General features: G+C 40.1%; 1 protein-coding gene across 1 annotated transcript in view; it reads right to left on the bottom strand.

Annotated features, from left to right (window-relative positions):
* The window catches only part of trim9 (tripartite motif containing 9), an 84,632-nt gene that overhangs the window by 15,633 nt on the left and 47,896 nt on the right, over positions 1-21,103 (bottom strand). Inside the window, exons 4-7 of the mRNA XM_060828967.1 lie at positions 15,516-15,626; positions 14,518-14,671; positions 11,985-12,142; positions 6,880-7,018 (exon numbers count right to left, since the gene is read on the bottom strand). Of these exons, the coding sequence (XP_060684950.1) occupies positions 6,880-7,018; positions 11,985-12,142; positions 14,518-14,671; positions 15,516-15,626 (562 nt within the window). The remainder of the gene's footprint in view (positions 1-6,879; positions 7,019-11,984; positions 12,143-14,517; positions 14,672-15,515; positions 15,627-21,103) is intronic.

The raw sequence follows: 21,103 nt of genomic DNA, 5'->3' as shown, positions 1-21,103 counted from the left end.
GATTGACAGTGTTTTTCAGGTATTGCCTTTATTGAGTGATGCTACGTCATCACTACGAATGGTCACAACATTTCAAGTAAAGTCAAACACATACAGGCAACAATACTATGAGATAGTTGTAAATGCCTAAGCATTTTTGGAAGTCATATAACATAATTTGCACTCTTAAAGCACAGAAGAATCAAAAACAAAGGATGTACAGTATTTTGATTGCAATTTGTTCTTGGAATGTGAATAGCTGGGCAGGTAGCATAGTTTGAAATAGCAAAGATCTAGAGATCAGATAAGGGAGAGATGGCAAATTTTGTATGTGTGTTTGTTTGTTTGTGTACACACACATGGGGAGGGGATGATCTAGGGTTTGGTCGTTGGACTCTTAATCCAGAACTCAAGTAATGTTGTGGGTGCCTGGGTTCAAATCCTGCCATGATATATGTTGGAATTTGAATTCAATTTTAAAAATCTGAAATTAAGAATTTAGTAATGATCATGAAACCATTATCGAATGTCAGGAAAAACCCATCTGGTTCCATTAATGTCCTCTGGGGAAAGAAACTGTCATCTTTACCTGATCGTATCAATACCTTGGTGGCAAGGTGGTTCAATAGTTAGCACAGCTGCCTCATAGCCAGGGACCCGGGTTCAATTCTACCCTTGGGCGACAATGTGGAGTTGCACATTCTCCCATGTCTGCGTGGGTTTCCTCCGCGTGCTCCAGTTTCCTTCTCAGAATCCAAAAACGTGCAGATTGGATGGATTGACCATGCTAAATTGCCCACAGTATCTAAGGATGTGCAGGCTAGGTGGATTAGCCATAGGAAATACAGGGTTACAGGGACTGGGGAGTTGCTGTGTGGGTATCCTTGGAGGATTGGTATGGACTCGATGGGTTGAATGGCCTGCTTCCACATTGTAGGAATTCTATTTCATGATTCTGCATGCGACTTCAGGACCACAGCAAGGTGGTTGACTCTTAACTACCCTCTGGGCAATTAGGGATGAGCAATTAATGCTGGCCTTGCCAGCAAGACCCATATCATGCAAATTAATTTTTAAAAAGTTGGGTTTACAATCTTGGCTTTTGCTTTCTGACAATGCATGTTGGTCAGTCCATTTAAACATCCAAATGTCATTACTGCAATGCAATGCACAATAAATATTGTGGAGCCTAAAATGGCTAGTTGTAGCCTTTATTAGTTAAAGGATTTTAATATAACTTCTATTTTTAGGTTCTGTCATAGTTGTGTTTTAATACCTGGATTGTAGTAACCTAGATACAGAAGGGCTTATGTCTGAAACGTCGATTCTCCTGCTCCTCGGATGCTGTCTGACCTGTTGTGCTTTTCCAGCAATACACTCTCATTTACATAATGATCTGTTTGCTTCACAACATAGTTTTGTTCTTTTTGGCATAAGTGTTAAAAACCATCTCATGTAGACTAGCACTCATAGTATCAACATAGTCCATGGCAGAACTTTCCGTCTTACTTTGTTTCCAGTGTGACAATACTATGACTTTGAGAGGCGTATTTTGTCCTGTTCTTTTTTTTTAAAAAACGTTGAGACAGAGATTATGAGTGGTCTGTTCCAAGCTAATAAACAAGCTTGGGGTTTTAGAAAAAGCTGGAACAATAGAAGCAGCTTGAATAGGTGAAATCAGGTTCCCACAGAACCAAGGTTTTAGTTCAGCTTTTGGAGGATGTTAGATTTTTTTTGGAAGCTCATTGCCAAAGCAGTTACATCTGTCTCTCTTTGCTATAACTAAAAGCTGGAGCTCTCTGTTGCCAGAATTACATGTGAGACAATCTCTTTTACTGAATTTGCCTTTGTCAAAAGGGGTGTTTATGGGATGTTACTATATTAGAACAGTTGCTGTTTAGTAGTTAAATAATCTATTATTCTGTTAAGTTTTCTAATAGAGTTAAGGTATTCCAAATACTTCTTTGTTTTGATTGTATTTTAATTAGAGGGTAAGAATAAACTATGTTTTGCTTAAAGCCACATAGTGCAATTAATCAAATTACATCTGGATATACAGCACCTTACACTTGCCTTTAAACAAAATATTAGGGCCTAGGCTATCTCTTTGATATTTTTGAGGGGCATCCATAACACCAGATGTTGTAAATTAGTTTTTCCTTTTTTGTCACGAGGGAAAAAAAACTAAAATCCACATGGCAGTACCCTAGAGTAGTTACACCCATGTGGATATACTTTTGGAAAGTTTTGCATACGCAAGATTATTTGACAGAATATTTATGAAAGTTGTCTTATTTCATTTCTTACTTCAAGTGTGTATGCTATTTTCAAGATGACACGAAGATACAGTCCACAAATGTCTCCACTGCCAATTAACTGACCAATGTCAACAAGCATTATTTTTACATACAATTTGTGAAAATACTTTCTCAAGAGGGACAGAAGAGAGGCTTATGGGAAGTAAGGAATTGCCAGGCAGGAGAAGACCAAAATTTGCTGGTTTGTCATCTAACATCCTGTAGTCAGTGTACATAATAATTGGGTCCTTGATCAGATCAATCAAAGAATCTGCAGAGGACTTAAACATAAGTTGAGGAAAACCTCCAAGTGGTGGCAAAGCTCTGGGAATCATATGTACAAAGTCATCTCTTTCTCGTATATACATCATCATCTTGAACTTGAAATCAGTAGTTGTGCATCAAATTTTTCAAAATGTAATACTCTACATACACAAGCAATTTAGATTTCTGTATGGATTCTGGAGGCAGGACCAGAAAGCTAACTTTAATTTGAAAATTTCTACTTTTTTTGGACAATCCATTTTTACATACATAAAATATGTACACAAAAAACATGCTCCTACAATGATTGAGCCCATCCAATGAATAGCTAAGCCATACAGACTAAGACACTCAGTTAAACTGCCACTCTGCAGTCAGCTCACAGCTCGCCAAAACCAGTCAGCCAGTAACCAGAAGCTAACAATCTGCCACAAGCCAAAACGCAGTCAGCCATCATACACCACCAGTCAACGAAAGCCATAAATCAGACAGCTTGTAGCCAGCACCAGGAATTACCCAATCATTCTAGAAACCAGTTAGTCATCTACCAGTAGTCATTTGCTACGCTACAGCCAGCAGCTAGTTAATCCACGATCAGACTCTTACTATTTTGCCTCAGGCATGGGGAATCACTGGAATTCAAGTGCCCATGTCACTGAAGGACTGAGGAAGACTCACAACCAAAGATCTGAGTGCATTGCCAATTCTTGCATTTTATATATTGTCTTTCATAACATCAAGAAGTTCCTAAATATTGACAGTCAATGAAGTACTTTTGAAATTCAGTCAGTTTTAATGTGGGAAAAGCAGAACCACCAAATGCTGCCACATTCATTTCAAGCCCCCATCCAATCAACACTTTGGCACAAACCAAAAGAGAAAATGCTGGAAAATCAAAGCTACTTTGACAAAGGGTCAGTTAGACTCGAAACGTCAGCTCTTTTCTCTCCTTACAGATGCTGCCAGACCTGCTGAGATTTTCCAGCATTTTCTCTTTTGGTTTCAGATTCCAGCATTCGCAGTAATTTGCTTTTATCCAACACTTAAGCACATATCAGCAATTTATTTGGTTAGCTTTGTTGTCCTCGTAATCTAAATGGTTATCACACTTCTGAGAGGTTGATACTTCTCTGATACTGGCAGTACCATTGGGAATGGTCCAGTTCTGGTACTGCGGGGAGCCTGAGCTATAAGGTGTCTGACAGGCACATTGCAGTTGGTCAGTGAAGTCCTATTTGTGGTTGGGGGAAAAAATGTTAATATTACGAACAGATGAATCTCTTCACCAGTTTGCAGCACCTGCCTCCAAGGTTTTTCTATTAAGCATGGCTACCCTTGTAGGAGAGGGTCACCTCACAACAAGACCACAGGTACACCTGCTGGTTTCTCGCATGATAGCAGCTATATGCATATTGGGAATGGTAGAATGAAGCCCTTATGTGACCATTTATGGACCTCAATTGGCTTTTAGGCAGGAAACCAGCCTTGATACTGCTAATTCTGGATTTAATCAGGGGAGTTACCCCTCCACAGTTTTGTGCCTGATTAAACATCCATTTTTTTGCTAAAGGCTCTAGAATAGGACTTGAAGCCCAGAACCTTCAGACCTCAAAGGGGTTAACAAAAATGCAAATGAAAACCAGGCTTTTCTGATTTTGCTTTAAAGCCAATCGTCTCAGTTTCATTTTATCCAGCTGCTTTTGAAAACCTGTTCCTTGTTTCGGCTGCAATCAAACAGCGTAAAATATGACATTTTGATCTGCTTGTTGCTTTCGCTGTGGTATAGCTTTTGGCCATAAAGTACTTAATTCCAGCACATTTGCATTTAATTTTTTTCATCACCCACTGCTGATGGTGGTATATGTGTTGAGCTTGGTTATAAATCTGTTGTCATACGTGGTGGGCTGCAGTCCTCTAGGGAAGATGCCTTGATCTGCAGAACAGGGCTAACCTCCGCAAATCCACCTTCTTCCCATCAATTAGTTGGTCAGGGTTTGCACCTCCATTGTGATTCTGCAGCACAGCTTTGTTTCTGAGTGGGGATCCTTTGACTTTCTTTTTATTGGAATTTTCTCCTTCTTCCCTTCCCTGTCTTGGCAAAGGTATACAAACATTTAAGAATAGTTTTGAAAGCATTTCAAGACAGTATTGTTTGTCTAAGAGTTAGCATGCTTCTTTAATTTAAAGGTGATGAAAAGAGCCAGCCTGATGTTTAAATAAACATTTGGTTGGTTAACCTCAAACATTTGTTTGCTCCCAAGAAAACAAATGGAAAACAGATAGAGAACAGATGAAAGTCATAACTTAGACAACATTCGAGAAAAAATTACTTTGGCAGACACTACTCCAGGATAATGGTGTTGTTAACTTGCATTTTGAATGGATTTCTTCAGTTGTTAATATTATTTAGCTATGTTGTTTAGCATGGAATTAGCAAATCTGGGACTGGACTTATGAGTATTTGTTACTCAAATCTTGCTGTTGTAAGACCAATAAAGAAAGTTCAGTTTGGTGCTCACAAAAGGCTGGATGGCCCCATTACTGGCAGGACCAAAGTTGTGATTGCAAGTTGGTTCCATAGGTAACAGTAACCATGTTAATTTTATATTGTGAAGCTTCTGTTCATTTTGTTCTGAACAGATAATTTAAACATCTTTAATTTCTCTAAATTTCAACTGGCGTTTTTGCAGCATGTGCTTTATACAAATAGGAAACAGTATTATGTTTAGGAACATATATTTCTTCATTATGTTTAAAAATCTCATCTGCAAGAAATGCTTACATTTAATATTTTTTTCTCTGCTGGACATCCTTGGTCCAAATAACAACAATCATTGTATTTCAAAAGTACTTTATCGCATTAAACATGGGCAAAACTTTGAACAATGTGTTAAGACAATTCATAAATGCAAGATGTGTATGCTTACGGATATTCATGAACACACTTAAAAAAGCATTAGCAGCTATTTAATTGCAAGGGCAATCTATAAAATCAAATTTTTCCTTACTTGATAGCCACATGACTAGTTTCCAGTAAGGATCATAAAACTGCAATTAAGAATAGAAATCCTGACTCAATTTCCTCTTACTATTTCTTAATTGGAATATATTAAGAGTAACTGCACCATCCCTACTGCTGGCCTGGCTGCAACTAACTGAGTCAGCACGGATGACAGTCAAGCTTGAAACCCTTCAGCACAGTAACACCACTGAGCCATCAGGAGTATTCCCACAGAAACGACTTTCTCAATGCATTGTTAATTAAGATTGTATTAACTCCATTCTCATCTTAGTTCTGATCACAAAAATGAGCAGTCATTCCTGCATTTGAAAACTCGGCTAAAGATATTTTTAATCATCCCATTCAGCCACACCTGTGGAGCAGGTGGGACTTTAACCTGGAAGTGTTGGCTCAGAGGTAGGGACATTACCACTGCTCCATAAAAGCTTTAAAACTTGGCTTATATGCTAACTACATAACATTTGATACATTTATTCTTAATGTGTCACAAGATGGCTTACAACATTTCTAGCTACCTGCAGAGTTCGGTCATAGAAAATCTGCAAACAAAATGCTTTGTATAATCTAACAAGTTATTAACAAAGGAATGAAACACACAATTCAGGATCGCTATGCACTTGCAAGCTCCAAATCAGTACAATCTTTGAATTATACAATATTTTATTTTTCTACTCCACTACACGTTTGATTAACAATATTCCTACGTCCTTTTCACATTTCATACCTGCAATTACAATTCAACAGCAGACAAACAAACAAATAAGCAGTGACCAGGCCACTGAAGCAAGACATTTAGAATAGTGACTAACTTACACTGATTGTATGGACAGGTGGTATCTGCAAAATACAACAGGGATTTCTTTAGAAAAAAGTCTTCCAGCGCTTAGCAAATCAAATGCATGAGACTAATACATTTAGTTTTACAGAAAGTTTAAGAAAAGATGTTGTAATGTTAAGTGTCCGTAGCATAAAATACATAATGCAATTGGTTTCATTACACAGTTTAACTTTAAAAATATTTAACATTTGCAAATACAATCAAACCTACAGGATAACATTCCTTAAGTACAAGGCATTAACTTTCTAAAACTTTACAAAGCTTTCTATACAATCCATGAATACCTGGGAAACTGTATATGATAATTTATCACAACCTATATTTTGCAAAGATGTACATTTTAATAATTTTATACATTAATATTTGACTTTATAAAACACAGCTTCTTATTTATTTTAGAGTGCATGTGTCTACGAATAAAAACATAATTATCACATAATGTTTAAGGTATTCTTAAAGTATCTGTGATGAAGTCTCACCCTCTGAAGTCTGCAGGACAAGTGTTTTGCTGTAAGGACCCACTCCTGACTTGTTGAAAGCTTTCACTCGGGAACTGTAAGTGCTGTTGAAATGTAGCCCATCAACAGTGCACATGGTTTCTTTTCCTACATACACCTCCTGTTCATGAAAATCAGAAACAAATTAATTTTGGCCTGTGTACAAAGAAAACTTAATTACCTATTGTGTGGGTCTTGTTCTCTGCCCATTATGTACAATGAGTGGATAAAGTTAGAAATATGTTTTTGAGAAATTTCAGTAACCCAATGCATATCATTAACCATGATTTTGAATTTTGTACCTATATCTGCTATATTCTTTCTCATGCTTTCAGCAGCTTTATTCTGTGTACAAATAAGTAACAGTTCTACAATAGACATATTTAAATTCAAATGCTACATTTCAATAGATCCATTAAAAAAGAAAAACAATCATAAGTTCAAATACAACTTTCAATTGCCTTTGCCATCGTGATTTAAAAACCTTCCTAATACAAACAAAAGAGTAGAAATACGAATGTGCAGTACTACAATATAAAGCAGTTCATATCCTAAAGATATTTGAGTGCATAATTAAAGTGAGATAACTTTCCAGAAAAGCAACAAACGGTACTTACCTGATCTCAATACGAACATTCAGTAGACTTTTGATAAGGTCCCACATAAGAAATTAATACGTAAAACTAAAACACATGGGTTTGGGATAATGTACTGACAAAAGTAGAGAACTGATTGACAGACAGGAAAGAGTAGGAATAATCGGGTCTTTTTCCCAATGGCAGGCAGTGGCCAGTGAGGTACTGCAGTGGGCAGTGGTCGAATCCTAGCTATTCATAACATAATCATTTAGAGAAGGGCAGTTAATATAATATCTCCAAGTTTGCAAACGAGATGGAGGGGTGAGCTGTGTGCAGGATTCAGTATGATTTTGACAAATTGAGTTAGTGAGCAAATGCATGGCAGATGAAGTATGTGGATAAATGAGGTTTATCAATTTTGGTAGCAAAAACAGGAAGATAGATTATTATGTGTATGGCTGTAGATTGGGAAAGATGACAATGCACTGAAATCTGGGTGTCCTTGTACACCAGTCTCTGAAAGCAAGTGGTGAAGAAGGCAAATGGCTTTCATAGTGAGAGAATTTGAGAGGAATGAGGGATGTATTGCTGCAATTATACAGGGCCTTGATGAGACCATGCCTGAAGTATTGTGTGTAGTTTGGTCCCATTATCTGAGGAAAGATGTTCTAGCTATGGAGAGAGTGCAACAAAGGTTTATCAAACTGATTCCTGGGATGATAAAACTGAATTATGGAGGTATACTGGATTCTCTAGACTTTAGAAGAGTGATTGGGGAATGTCATATAAGCCTATAAAATTCAAACAGGACTAGACAGGTAAATACAGGAAGGATGTCCCTGATGACCAGGGAGTCCAACACCCAGGGGTCATAGTTCAAGGATATGGGTAGGCCATTTAGGACTGAGATAGAGAAATTCATTCCCACATAAAATGGTGAGCCTGTGGAATCATCTGCTACAGAAAGCGGTTGAAGCCAAAGCATTGAATGGTTTGAAGGAGGGTTTTGAATGGCCCTTTGCCATTTCTAGTTTCTATGTTTCAATGTAATTTTTATGGTAAATGTTATCTGACCAGTTTTAATTGGTAATTAATGGCTCTTTAGTTACATCTAATTTCACATTAGTTGTAGTTATGATATGAATATAAAATTACAATATGTTGTATTTTAATTCAGAAAATGCCTTGCTTAGTATAACTTTAGTATGACATACATAGAGAATCTACCCATAATCATTTCCAACAAAAAAGAAATTCAACCATTCAGAAATTGAAATGTCTGGACTTTTGCTGAGCAAATAAACAAAATCAACAATTCAACAGTAATCAACTATCTAAATGTTATAAGAAAATGATACATAAAAAATACAAATGAATAGAGAAATTATTTGCAACTGGTTGTAGAAAGCAATTACAGATTTCAGTTCTGAGACTGAAACGTGGTTACATGTGGAATGTAAAAAACAAAAATCTGCTGTTAAGACAAGGTTGTTTAAAAAAAAGACTGTTTCTCTCCACAAAGTTTGCCAGATTTTGAGTATTTCAGGTAATTAGTTCTTTTTTCAAAAACCACCTTGCCTCTATTGCTATACAATACCTAATTAAGAACTGCATTGATTTGTTGGCCTTTTAGAGAAAAGCAACTAAGCCATCATCTAGTAAAGTCTGCATACAAACTAAAGACTAAAGCTTTTATGGAAAATTTTCAGTTTGTCCCTCTGATTCCATATTTCCTCTGTAACTTTTATTGCATGTGTTCTGCATTATAACAATTCACACAAACTCAAACAAGGATTGAGCATGGTAAGATGAGAATGAAAGATAGCCCAAAGCAAGGTTGTCTACTGTACTATACTGCTACACTGAAGCTACAAATCTTTACACAACCTTTCAACTGTATTATCCTACTGACCAATTAGTATTCATTTAAAGCCTGAGAGATTGCCTTTTAACATGGTTTATTTAAATAAAATGCTAAACCAAGTCCTTTCTCAGCCATATTTTAATTTAGTAATGATTGCTGTTTGCATCACAAGAATTATTGAAGGACATATCCCTTTGAGTTTTGCATTTTTATTCAACAGGTGCCTTTTCACAGAAGAGAATCATAGAATCCCTATACTGTGGAAACAGACCCTTTGGCCCAGCAAGTCCACACCGAGCCTCCGAACAGTATCCCACCCAGATCCATTCCTCTATTACTGTACATTCACTCCTGACTAATGCACCTAACCTACAGAACCCTGAACACTGTGGGTAGTTTAGCACATGTTTGGAATGTGAGAGAAAACTGGCGCACCTGGAGGAAACCCACACAGACATGGGGAGTTTGTGTAAATTCCACACAGACAGTCACCCAAGGCTGGGATCAAACCCAGGTCCCTGGCGCTGTGAGGCTGCGGTGCTAACCACTATGCCGCCATGGTAGTATTTACATTGCACAGAACATATATGTGTTGTGTTAATGGAAAGAGTTTGGCATGTTAATTTTGGAGATAATTTCATGCTTACTAAAAAGAAAAGCTTAAACACATTTACCTTGTTAAATTTAATTTATACTTTGCATGCTTTAGGAGAAGGCGGAGGAAGAAGGAGCAGATTTAATATGAATTTTGAAGAGATAATTCATCTTGATTAATTTTTGAATGCAGCACTAGTTTGGCATTGCTGCTAATCTTCAAAAATCACTGGTTATTTTCTGGAGTCATGAAGATATACAGCAAAGAAACAGACCATTTAGTCCAACTCGTCCATGCCAACCAGATATCCGAAATAAATCTAGCCACATTTGTCAGCATTTGGCCCAAATCTTTCCTATTTGTATACTCATCCAGATGCCTCTTAAACGTTATGATTATACTAGCCTTCACCACTTCCTCTGGCAGCTCATTCCATTCACTCACTACCCTCAGCATGAAAAAGGTGCTTCTTAGATCCCTTTTGAATCTTTCCCCCATTCACTTTCAACTCATGCCTGCTAGTTTTGGACTCCCCCACCCGAGGAACAGACCTTGTCTATCTATCCTATCCATGCCCCTCATTATTGTATAAACATCTTAAAGGTCACCCCTCGGTCTCTGACACTCCAGGAAAAATGATCCCAGTCAATTTAGCCTCTCCCTCTAGCTCAAACCCTCCAACCCTGGCAATATCCTTGTAAATCTTTTCTGAACCCTTTCAAGTTTCACAACATCTTTCCTACAGAAGAGCCACCAGAATTGTATGCAGTATTTTAAAAGTGGCATCACCAATGACCTGTACAGCTGCAATATGACATCCCAACTGTTGTACTCAGTGGACTGACCAATGAAGGCAAGCATGCTAAACGTTGCTCTCACTATTCTAACCAGCTGCAACTCCACTTTCAAGGAACTATGCCCCTGCAGTCCAAGGTCTCTTTGTTCAGCAACAACCCCCGCCCCCCCCAAGCCTTACCACTAAATGTATAAGTCCTGCCCTATATGCCTTTCCAAATCTGCCACTTCTCAGCCCATTGGCCCATCTGATCAAGATCCCACTGTTCTCTGAGATAACCTTCTTTGCTGTCTACTACACCTCCAATTTTGGTGTTGTCTACAAACTTACTAACTATACCTCTTATGCTCACATCTAAATCATTTATATAAATTACAAAAAGCAGTGGATCCTGCATCGAACCTTGTGTCACAGCGCTAGTTACAGGCCTCCAGTCTGAAAAGTAACCCTCCACCACCACCCTTTGTCTTCTATATTCAAGCCAGTTCTGTATCCAAATAGCTAGTTGTTCCTGTATTCCATGGTGATCTAACTTTGCTAACCAGTCTACCTTGACAAACACCTTACTGAAGTCCATATAGATCACATCCACTGCTCTGCCTTCATCAACCTTCTTTGTTACTTCTTCAAAAAACTCAAATCAAGTTTGTAAGACACAATTCCCCACACACAACACCATGTTGACTATTCCTAATCAGTCCTTGCCTTTCAAAATGCATGTTAATTCTGTCCCTCAGGATTTCCCATCAACAACTTGCCCACCATAGAGTTCTAAAGTACACCAGATCAGGTCCCAGGGATTTATCCACTTCTTTACATTTTAAGACATCCAGCATGACCTCCACTGTAATATCGACATTTTTCAAGAGGTTGCTATTTATTCTCCTATGTTCTCTATCTTCCATATCCTTCTCCACAGGAAACACTGATGCAAAATACTCATTTAGTATCTCCCCATCTCCTGCAGTTCCACACAGGTGGCCTTAATAAAAGCTGTAAATAGTTACAGTTCAAATTCTTTGCTCAGTTTTAATTCAACAGTATCATTAGCAAAAGGCCTCAACGTGTAACTTTATAATGACGAGGGCAAAGTGAAAATAGTTATTCACTGGAAGTACTACCTCACACTTAAACACAACTCCTCTGCAGGCAGGTGGTCAGGAAAGCACTTTGGCTTCTTCTAAAGAAAAAGGATATCACAAGCTTTTTGGTTCTTAATTACTTTCATCCATTAGTACCTTTGATTATACTTACTCTAAATTGACCTCCATTTCCATCATCTAGTTCCAGTATGTAACCCTCTGCTTGAACCAACGAGAGTGGTGGCTGCTTCCACGACAACGTAACACTGTTGTTGCGAGTACAACATTCCTCCAGCTGCAGGATTGGGGCTGATGGCACTGGAGAGGGAACTAAGTATAAATGAGTATAACTGGTGCTTCTAGAAAGCCACAATGTGCTTCTCAACTTAAAATCTAAACATAATTGAAATAAGTGCACCAAGGCCAGTATCCTGTCACCAAGTCACCCTTTATTCACTTGTGACAATATACTGGCTCTCCTAACCAGCTTGGAGAGTGTCCCCTGAACTGAGGAGATCTAATCTCCTGGTTATATTGATCAGCCAGCGCTTTCCTAATCAATAACTCCAATCAAACAACCTTGTAGTCAATGAGGTCAATCTGGTTTCAATCACTGTATCTCTTGCTCACCCCCCAGTCCCCAAAGTCCAGGGATGTAGGCCTGGTCTTTGGCTTGTAGCTTTTTGCCCCAAGTCTGGTTCCACTGATTCAAACTCTGGCACGGGCGGCATGTAACAGACCGTAGCCCGGCTCTTGCATTCGGAGCGTCTCAGGAGAGTTTCTTCCTCTTCGTCCGGCAGTAATGGTATCGAGGCCGCGTCCATCTCAGACTCTGAGGTTTGCTTGTCGCTAAACAGAGAGGGAGAACCCAAGGTCTCTGACAAGTCTTCTGGTTGTTCTGAGGGGCCAGGTATGTTTTACTCCTGGCCTGTTTATAGGGCATATCCTGGTAGAGGGACCTTTGGCCAGCTCAAAGCAAAACCCCACAACAAAGCTGAGCCTTAGCCAAGTGGCTAAAACATTCTTCAGAATTTGGGCCGGCAAGCCATCGTAATTGCTGCCGGTATGTGGACTAGAGACACCAAAGGAGTCCTACAAGGCCTGACTTGAGAAAGAAAATTTGTAAGCCAGTACTCAGGAGAATGCAAACCATGGAACGTCCTGCATCATGTGGGTTAGAACAATTAAGTTGCTTAGTGGCATCCAAATCGGAGCCGATTAAAATGAATGTTTATTAAAATGGTCACTTTGTTCTTAAGGAGGTCGATGCTAACGCAAATGTATGTGGTTGCAAAATTAGTCTTAAACAAGATTCGTTCGGGATTCCAACCCTTAAGTGTGCTCAAGACGTCAGCTAGACTGTGAGCATACACTGGGGACCCATTGCAGATTAAAGGTGAGACTTTGGTTCCAGTCCCCCATGGTGCAGTTACCACTGGTAGTAGCAAAGGCTCAAGCCTAAGCCCGTTGGGGCAGAATTGATTGAGAAAGATTCATCTGATTTTCTCAACATTTTTTGACGAGAAAATGGCTGCCTCATTGAAGTCCTTGTGAAATACCCAAGAGTATTTCAGGAAGAGCTTGTGACTATCAAAAGGACCAAAGCCACTTTATGTTGACCAGGAGGCAATTCCATGATTTTGCAAGGCTGCCCAGTGCCAGCTTCAAATATAAAATTTACAGGATTGGCTGAGTGAAGCTACCAGGAAGAATCAGGGAACACTGTCTTCCTGATGACTGATCCTTACAAAATTGATGAAAATTACACTGGGTTACTGTAGATGTAATGTAGGAAGCTTAATTTTGACAAGTGTATTTTTTATTCATACTCATATTCTGTACTACAGTGTATTACTTCAAAATAGCAATTACATTTCCACATGCTAATGCCGAGAGATTGCTTTTATTTTTGTCTGCAGCTACAATTCTAGTTATACTTCTTCACTAAAGAGGAGGAAAAGTGTCAAACTAGCTGCTGCGTTAACTTTCAGCATTAAGTATAACATAATAATTTTATAAATTAAACCAAAGGAAACATTTTATTTCATTACAACTATTGATTATTCAAATATATTGGAACTTTTATGACTTTGTAACATTTAGAACATTTTTCATCAAGTTTTAATGCGATTGCAAAAGTAAAGATCATTGAATATATTTAAGGTTGTGATAGATTTTTTGATATCTCAGGAACTTAAAGCATGTCAGGAGTGGACTAGAAGTTGGAACTAAAACCCAAGGTCACCACAATGATAGTAAATGGGGGAGAAAAGTTGCGAGGCCATGTGGCCTACTCTTGCTGTTATTTCTTGTATTCTTGTACAGATTGTCATAAAACTAAAAAGACAATTGTGAACTCTTAGCAAACTGTAAATAGTAATCTGCAAAAACTGCTTTACCGTCTACTTATTACCCTGAAGCAAGAGATCCCAAGTTTAGAAGGGCTTGAAAATTAATTACAGCAGCTTTCAAAGGCTGAGAAGTCATGCCAAAACATAGATGAGACTGTTTACGTTCTCCAGAGGAAACAAAAATTGAAAATGTCATTCAATGGGCCTAGCAATTAACAAGCTCCTTAAGGAGCTTCAGGCACCAAACATTCCCTGCATTCCGCCACACAATCTCTGGTATCATAATTTTTTAAAACCCGCCCATTCCTCATCCTTTGAAAATTCTGGGTCAAATCTCTGTGGACCAATCCCTACCTTTCATTTGTACAAAGTCCAACTGAAGAATAGTTTGTAGCAGTGATGCATTATCCAGTGTTAAATCAAAATCAGTATTCATGCGAGGTTGAAGTATCCCTTTACCCCATTGTTCATCAGTAAAATGCACACGCCTGATTAAAGCATCCGATATCTGAAAACAAGAATTTAGATTAGATTACTTACAGTGTGGAAACAGGCCCTTCGGCCCAACAAGTCCACACCGACCCTCCGAAGCGCAACCCACCCCCCTACATTTACCCCTTCACCTATCACTATGGGCAACTTAGCGTGGCCAGTCCACCTAACCTGCACATTTTTGGATTGTGGGAGGAAACCGGAGCACACCCACGCAGGGGAGAACGTGCAAACTCCACACAGAGTCGCCTGAGGCAGGAAATGAACCCGGGTCTCTGACGCTGTGAGGTAGCAGTGCTAACCACTTTGCTACCATGCCGCCCATTTAACAAGTCAGAAACACACTAACATCTGATTAATACACATCATTAAAGACAATAGCAGGCTTTAAAACTGATGACTGACAACCTCAGAAAGTATATGTTAATTAACATTCTCATATAGCATAATACAGTATATTTTTAAAACATTGCCACAGGTTGAAGTTGCATGGAGAACTGTGCCTTTCAAGATAACTTTTTTTAGACATGGACACCCGTTTGTTCCATCTGTGGTTACTGTCAATAATCTATTTGGGATTTGTCAGTAATATGGCTAGAATTAAATCAAAGAGACTGAATATGTATTTTGCAAGGTTTTAAAAAAGGGGAAAACAATGGGCCCACATTTCGCTACACAAATAAATGGAATTATTTCTACATATTAGTTTGAACATAGTCAACAATCAAGAGCAATTCTCCAAGCACTTGCTTTACCTAGTTACCAGAGACAGAGCCAAGAATAAAATCAGGGGAATGCATGCAAATTGTTGAAAATCATTAAACAGTACAATTAATAAGTGATATGAGTTCCGCACTGACCTGTAAAAAACCACTGGGGTCATTCTCCTTAATTACCTCCAAACAATATTCCATCAGGCCAGTAGTTTGGCGCAGTTTAACTGTGCAATGACTGATTTGATCTCTGACCACCTGAAGTAACAAATATCAACAAATCTTAGGATACAGTATCAAACATTTGCAGAATGGACAATCCAACAGGAGCAACATATCAAATATTATACTGTGCTCAGATATGCAGCTGCAGGAATGAAGGCTTGACATACACCTCCTGAGAAACAGTTTTGACAGAAAATGTCTTAGGATTGGGATGGCAAGGATGGAGTGGTAAGTTTGCATTGGTGATTTGATGTCAAGTGGAGATGCATGGGTCATGCAGCATAAGGTTTAGAGCTGATTGGTTTCCAAAGGTATTGTGTGTGCTGAAGGGGTGACACGGTAGCAAAGTGGTTAGCACAGCACCAGGAACCTGGGTTCCATTCCACCCTCAGGCAACTGATGTGTGGAGTTTGCACATTTTCTGTGTCTGTGAGAGTTTCCTCTGGATGCTCCAGTTTCCTCCCACTGTCCAAAGATGAGCAAGTTTGGTGCATTAGCCATGCTAAATTATCCTGTAGTGTCCAGGTATGAGTAGATCAGGTGCATTAGCCATGGGAAATGCCAGGTGACAGGGTCGGGAGCTGAGTAGGATTCTCCTCAGAGGGTCGGTGTGGACTTGATGAGCTGAATGGCCTGCTTCCACACTGTCGGGATTCTATGAAGAATGAGAGATTCACAAGCTCTGTACATTTCTGTCCCTGAAACCTCAAAAGCCATTGTTCCTCTTCTGATACCATCGTTGTTTGATGAGAAGTGTGAATCCTCTGTGTTACTGGCAGGTTCGTTACCTCCAACCTGCGAGATTGTGCAGCTGCCTACTATAATCCTAGAGATCCTCTAGATGTATACGCCCTTGCTCAATCACAGCAATCAGGCCAGCAGAATCAAATGCTTTGCCCTGCTGTAGCCTTGTGTTAGCATGGTAAATATTGTGCAGCCTGTTGGCTGGATTTTAAAGCTATGCAGGGTGTCACAGTAGATTTTGAGTAGACAGACATCCCAACATCCAGAATTAATCCCTTTGTGGGCTGGAGAATCAAATAGCTGTGGCACCTGAGAGTGACAGAGAATATATCAGAATTGAATATATTCCTAGAGGATAATGTTTGTAGATCAATTGCATGCTATTGCTGAAAAAAGTTGCTTTTCATTTTGCATATAGATCAATATGCAAGAATACCAATTTAAAGGGAAAACATGATTATATCAAATGAGAGGAGAGAACTGACTGGTTAGCGAGTGGATTCTGATTGCTAGAGGTGTTGCTTTTGAGAATGATGACTGACAATTAATTGCCAAGCTTTGTTTAACCTCTAAACCAGGCAGGTTGACTGGTCAAGGCATTGGCCAGTCTCCTCCAACCTATCACCATTACCCCCACTTCCATCCACCTATCGCACTCTCAGCTACCATCCCCCCAGCCCCACCCCCCCTCCCATTTATCTCTCCACCCATTCGGCTCACAGCCTCATTCCTGATGAAGGGTTTTGCCGTACATTGACTCTCCTGCTCCTCGGCTGCTGCCTGCGTTGCTGTGCTCTTCCAGCATCACACTCAACTCTAATCTCCAGCATCTGCAGTCCTCACTTTTGCCTGGTGACTTATGAGTGTCACCAATCCTGTTGGATTGAAACAGACACTGCATGCACACATTCTTTCTGTCTACAAAGAACAGGACCATATGTATCAGTATATTTAGTTTCCAGTAACCACAAGTATGTCACACCAAAATCCCAAATTAAACAGGGTGGACAAGATCCATGTTTCTTCCAGAAACTGAATAAACATGCCTTCCACTGTTTACCTGCTCCTCAAATAAAACCTTGCCCCTACATATGAATGGTACTTATATCACAATCTTTTTCAACCACATCTGGATCATGCTCTCAATGCCCCTTTGCCTTCCCTTGTCTCCCTGACCTTCTCAACAATGCATCTCAGGCTGTTCTTTCTTACAACTGATTCTTCCAATACTGAGAGACAACTCTACTTATTCTCATCCAAAGTCAAAGGCTGTCTCATGTTTTCCTCATAAGGTTTAGCCAGTTGTGAAATTGAAAGCCTGTATTTTCCATCCTCCTCCAACTTATTTGCATGATTAATCCCAAAAAAATTTCTGTAAATGACTTTTCATCATATGCAGATTCAGTAATTACGTTCCTGCCTGCTGAGAAAATTTGGCACTTCTACCCTAAAGTCAAGAACTTGAAACCCCACTTTCCATAAGCCTTTTTCCTGCTCCCTCAGTCAACATCAAGTTCCCCAGCACCTTAAATAATCAGTAATACAGTGAGAGATTCTACACAGTGGAAACTATGATGTAAAATTTATCATTTGTATATAATCTTAATCTCATTTATTTCAGAGTTTGGATTTAAGCTAGTGGCACGTGGGCTTTGGGCTGTGTCTGGAGATGTTTACTAATTAACTTGTAAGTACTCCTGTAGCCATGATGATTTCTTTTAAGAAACAGTAGGGGAGAAAGAGTTCCAGTGTTAATAGGGCTATTTTTTTCACTGCTAAAACTTTTACGAGTGAACAAAGTAAATAGGCAGCAGTTCAGGCAGCATCCGAAGAGCAGTAAAATTGACGTTTTGGGCAAAAGCCCTTCATCAGCCTGAAGGGTGGAGAGATAAGCTGGAGGAGGGTGGAGGTGGGGAGAAAGTAGCATAGAGTACATTAGGTGAGTGGGGGCGGAGATGAAGGTGATAGGTCAGGGAGGAGGGTGGAGTGGATAGGTGGAAAAGAAGATAGGCAGGTAGGACAAGTCATGGGGACAGTGCTGAGTTGGAAGTTTGGAACTAGGGTGAGGTGGGGGAAGGGGAAATGAGGAAACTGTTGAAGTCCACATTGATGCCCTGGGGTTGAAGTGTTCCGAGGCTGAAGATGAGGCGTTCTTCCTCCAGGTGTCTGGTGGTGAAGGAGCGGTGGTGAAGGAGGCCCAGGACCTCCATGTCCTCAGCAGAGTGGGAGGGGGAGTTGAAATGTTGGGCCACAGGGCGGTGTGGGTGTCCCGGTGATGTTCCCTAAAGCGCTCTGCTAGGAGGCGCCCAGTCCCCCCCATGTAGAGGAGACCGCATCGGGAACGACGGACACAATAAATGATATTGGTAGATGTGCAGGTAAAACTTTAATGGATGTGGAAGGCTCCTTTAGGGTCTTGGATGGAGGTGAGGGAAGAGGTGTGGGCGCAGGTTTTGCAAATCCTGCGGTGACAGGGGAAGGTGCCAGGATGGGAGGGTGGGTTGTAGGGGGGCGTGGACCTGTCCAGGTAGTCACGGAGGAAACGGTCTTTGCGGAAGGCGGAAAGGGGTGGGGAGGGAAATATATCCCTGGTGGTGGGGTCTTTTTGGAGGTGGCGGAAATGTCAGTATTCACATTGGAAAAGGGCAATGTTAGGCTATTAGATTAGATGGGATTGAGGTTGACAAAGAGAAGGTTTTAGCAATTTTGGAAGATCTTAAAATAGATAAGACCCTGAGCTGGATGGGATTTATCCTCGGACTCTCTGGGAAACCAGCGAGGAGATTGCAGAGCCTTTGGCTTTTATCTTTATGTCATCATTGTCGGCAAGGATAGTGCCAGAAGACTAGTGGATAGCAAATGTTGTTCCCTTGTTTAAGAAGGGGAGTCGAGACAACCCTGGTAATTATAGGCCAGTGAGCCTTACTTCGATTGTTGGTAAGGTGTTGGAAAAGGTTATAGGAAAGAGATAGGATTTCTAATCATCTAGAAAGGAATAGTTTAATTAGAGATAGTCAACACAGTTTTGTGAAGGGTAGGTTGTGCCTAACTAACGTTATTGAGTTCTTCAAAAAGATGACAAAACAGGTGGATGAACGTAAAGTAGTTGATGTGGTGTATTTGGACTTCATTAAGGTGTTTGATAAGGTTCCACACAGTAAGCTATTGCACAAAATATGGAGTTTCGGGATTGAAGGTGATTTAGTGAATTGGATCATAAATTGCCTAGCTGAAAGAAGACAGAGGGTGGTGATTGATGGGAAATGTCATCTTGGAGCAGAGTTGCCAGTGGTGTGCCACAAGGATCTGATTTGGGGCCACTGTTGTTTGTCATTTTTATAAATGATCTGGATGTGGGTGTAGAAGGATGGGTTAGTAAATTTGTGGATGACACTAAGGTCGGCAGAGTTGTAAGTAGTGCCAAAGGATGTTGTAGGTTACAGAGGGACATAGATAAGATGCAGAGCTGGGCAAATGGAATTTAATGCAGAAAAGTGAGAGGTAGTTAGCTTTGGAAGAAGTACCAGGAATGCAAAATATTGGGCTAATGGTAAAATTCTTGGCACTGTAGATGAACAAAGAGATTTAGGTATCCAGGTGCATAAACCCCTGAAAGTTGCCACCCAGGTTAATAGGGTTGTTAAGAAGGCATATGGTGTGTTGGCATTTATTGGTAGAGGGATTGAGTTTCGGAGCCACAAGGTCATGCTTCAACTGTACAAGACGCTGGTAAGGCCGCATCTGGAGTATCGCGTACAGTTCTGGTCATCACATTATAGGAAGGATCTGGAAGCTTTGGAAAGAGTTCAGACGAGATTTACTAGGATGATGCCTGGTCTGGAAGGAAGGTCTTATGAGGAAAGGCTGAGGGAACTAAGGCTGTTTTCGGTGGAGAGAAGGCGGCTGAGAGGTGACTTAATCAAGAGGGTTAGATAGGGTGGACAGTGAGAGCCTTTTTCCTCAGATGGTGAAGGATAACACAAGGGGACATAGCTTTAAGTTGAGGGATGATAGATTTTGGAGAGATATCGGGGTAGTTTCTTTACTCAGAGAGTAGTTGGGGCATGGAATGACCTAACAGCAACAGCAGTAGACTCGCCAATGTTAAGGATATTTAAGTGAGCATTGGACATACAAATGGATAATAATGGAATGGTGTAGGTTAGATAAGCATCAAATTAACTACACAGGTCGGTGCAACATCGAGAGCCAAAGGGCCTTGACCGCACTGTAACACTCTATGTTCTATGTCCTAATTACTTTCTCCTCAGAAGGCAAGCTGATCTTTGACTATTCTGAAGGAATTTCACATTGGGCTGGCACTAAAACCTCCATTGGAATCCTGCTCCCCACAGTTTGAACAGTCTGGCAGAAATTCCACCCGTAACATGGAGGGGTTGTATGCTGCTGCACATCCTCCACTTTCTCAATCAAGTTAACAGTCTATTACATTCCATCTGTCATCTAGAGGTGGCAGGGAACTTCAGCAAGAGGCTCTCTACATGCAAGTCCTCCCTACTTCATCAGGGTTTTGGCAAGGACAGCGATGAACACAACAGTCACATGCAATAAATATTTAAGGTCATTTATGGAATCGAAGGCTGCCTGTGGGGTTTTTTTGTGGCCTTGAGAAGTCAGTGTTCCACATGTACATTGGTAAATTGCAGCTCTTTTTCACTTTAAAAGGGTTTCTCCTTAATTGTTGTTTTAACTGTTCAGCCCCACACTTAGCTGTTTAGCTACCAATGCAGAGAGGAGGTAGGCAG

The sequence above is a fragment of the Hemiscyllium ocellatum genome, chromosome 8 (assembly GCF_020745735.1).
Source record: "Hemiscyllium ocellatum isolate sHemOce1 chromosome 8, sHemOce1.pat.X.cur, whole genome shotgun sequence".
NCBI lineage: Eukaryota > Metazoa > Chordata > Chondrichthyes > Orectolobiformes > Hemiscylliidae > Hemiscyllium > Hemiscyllium ocellatum.
This window is presented reverse-complemented; position numbering and strand designations above follow the sequence as displayed.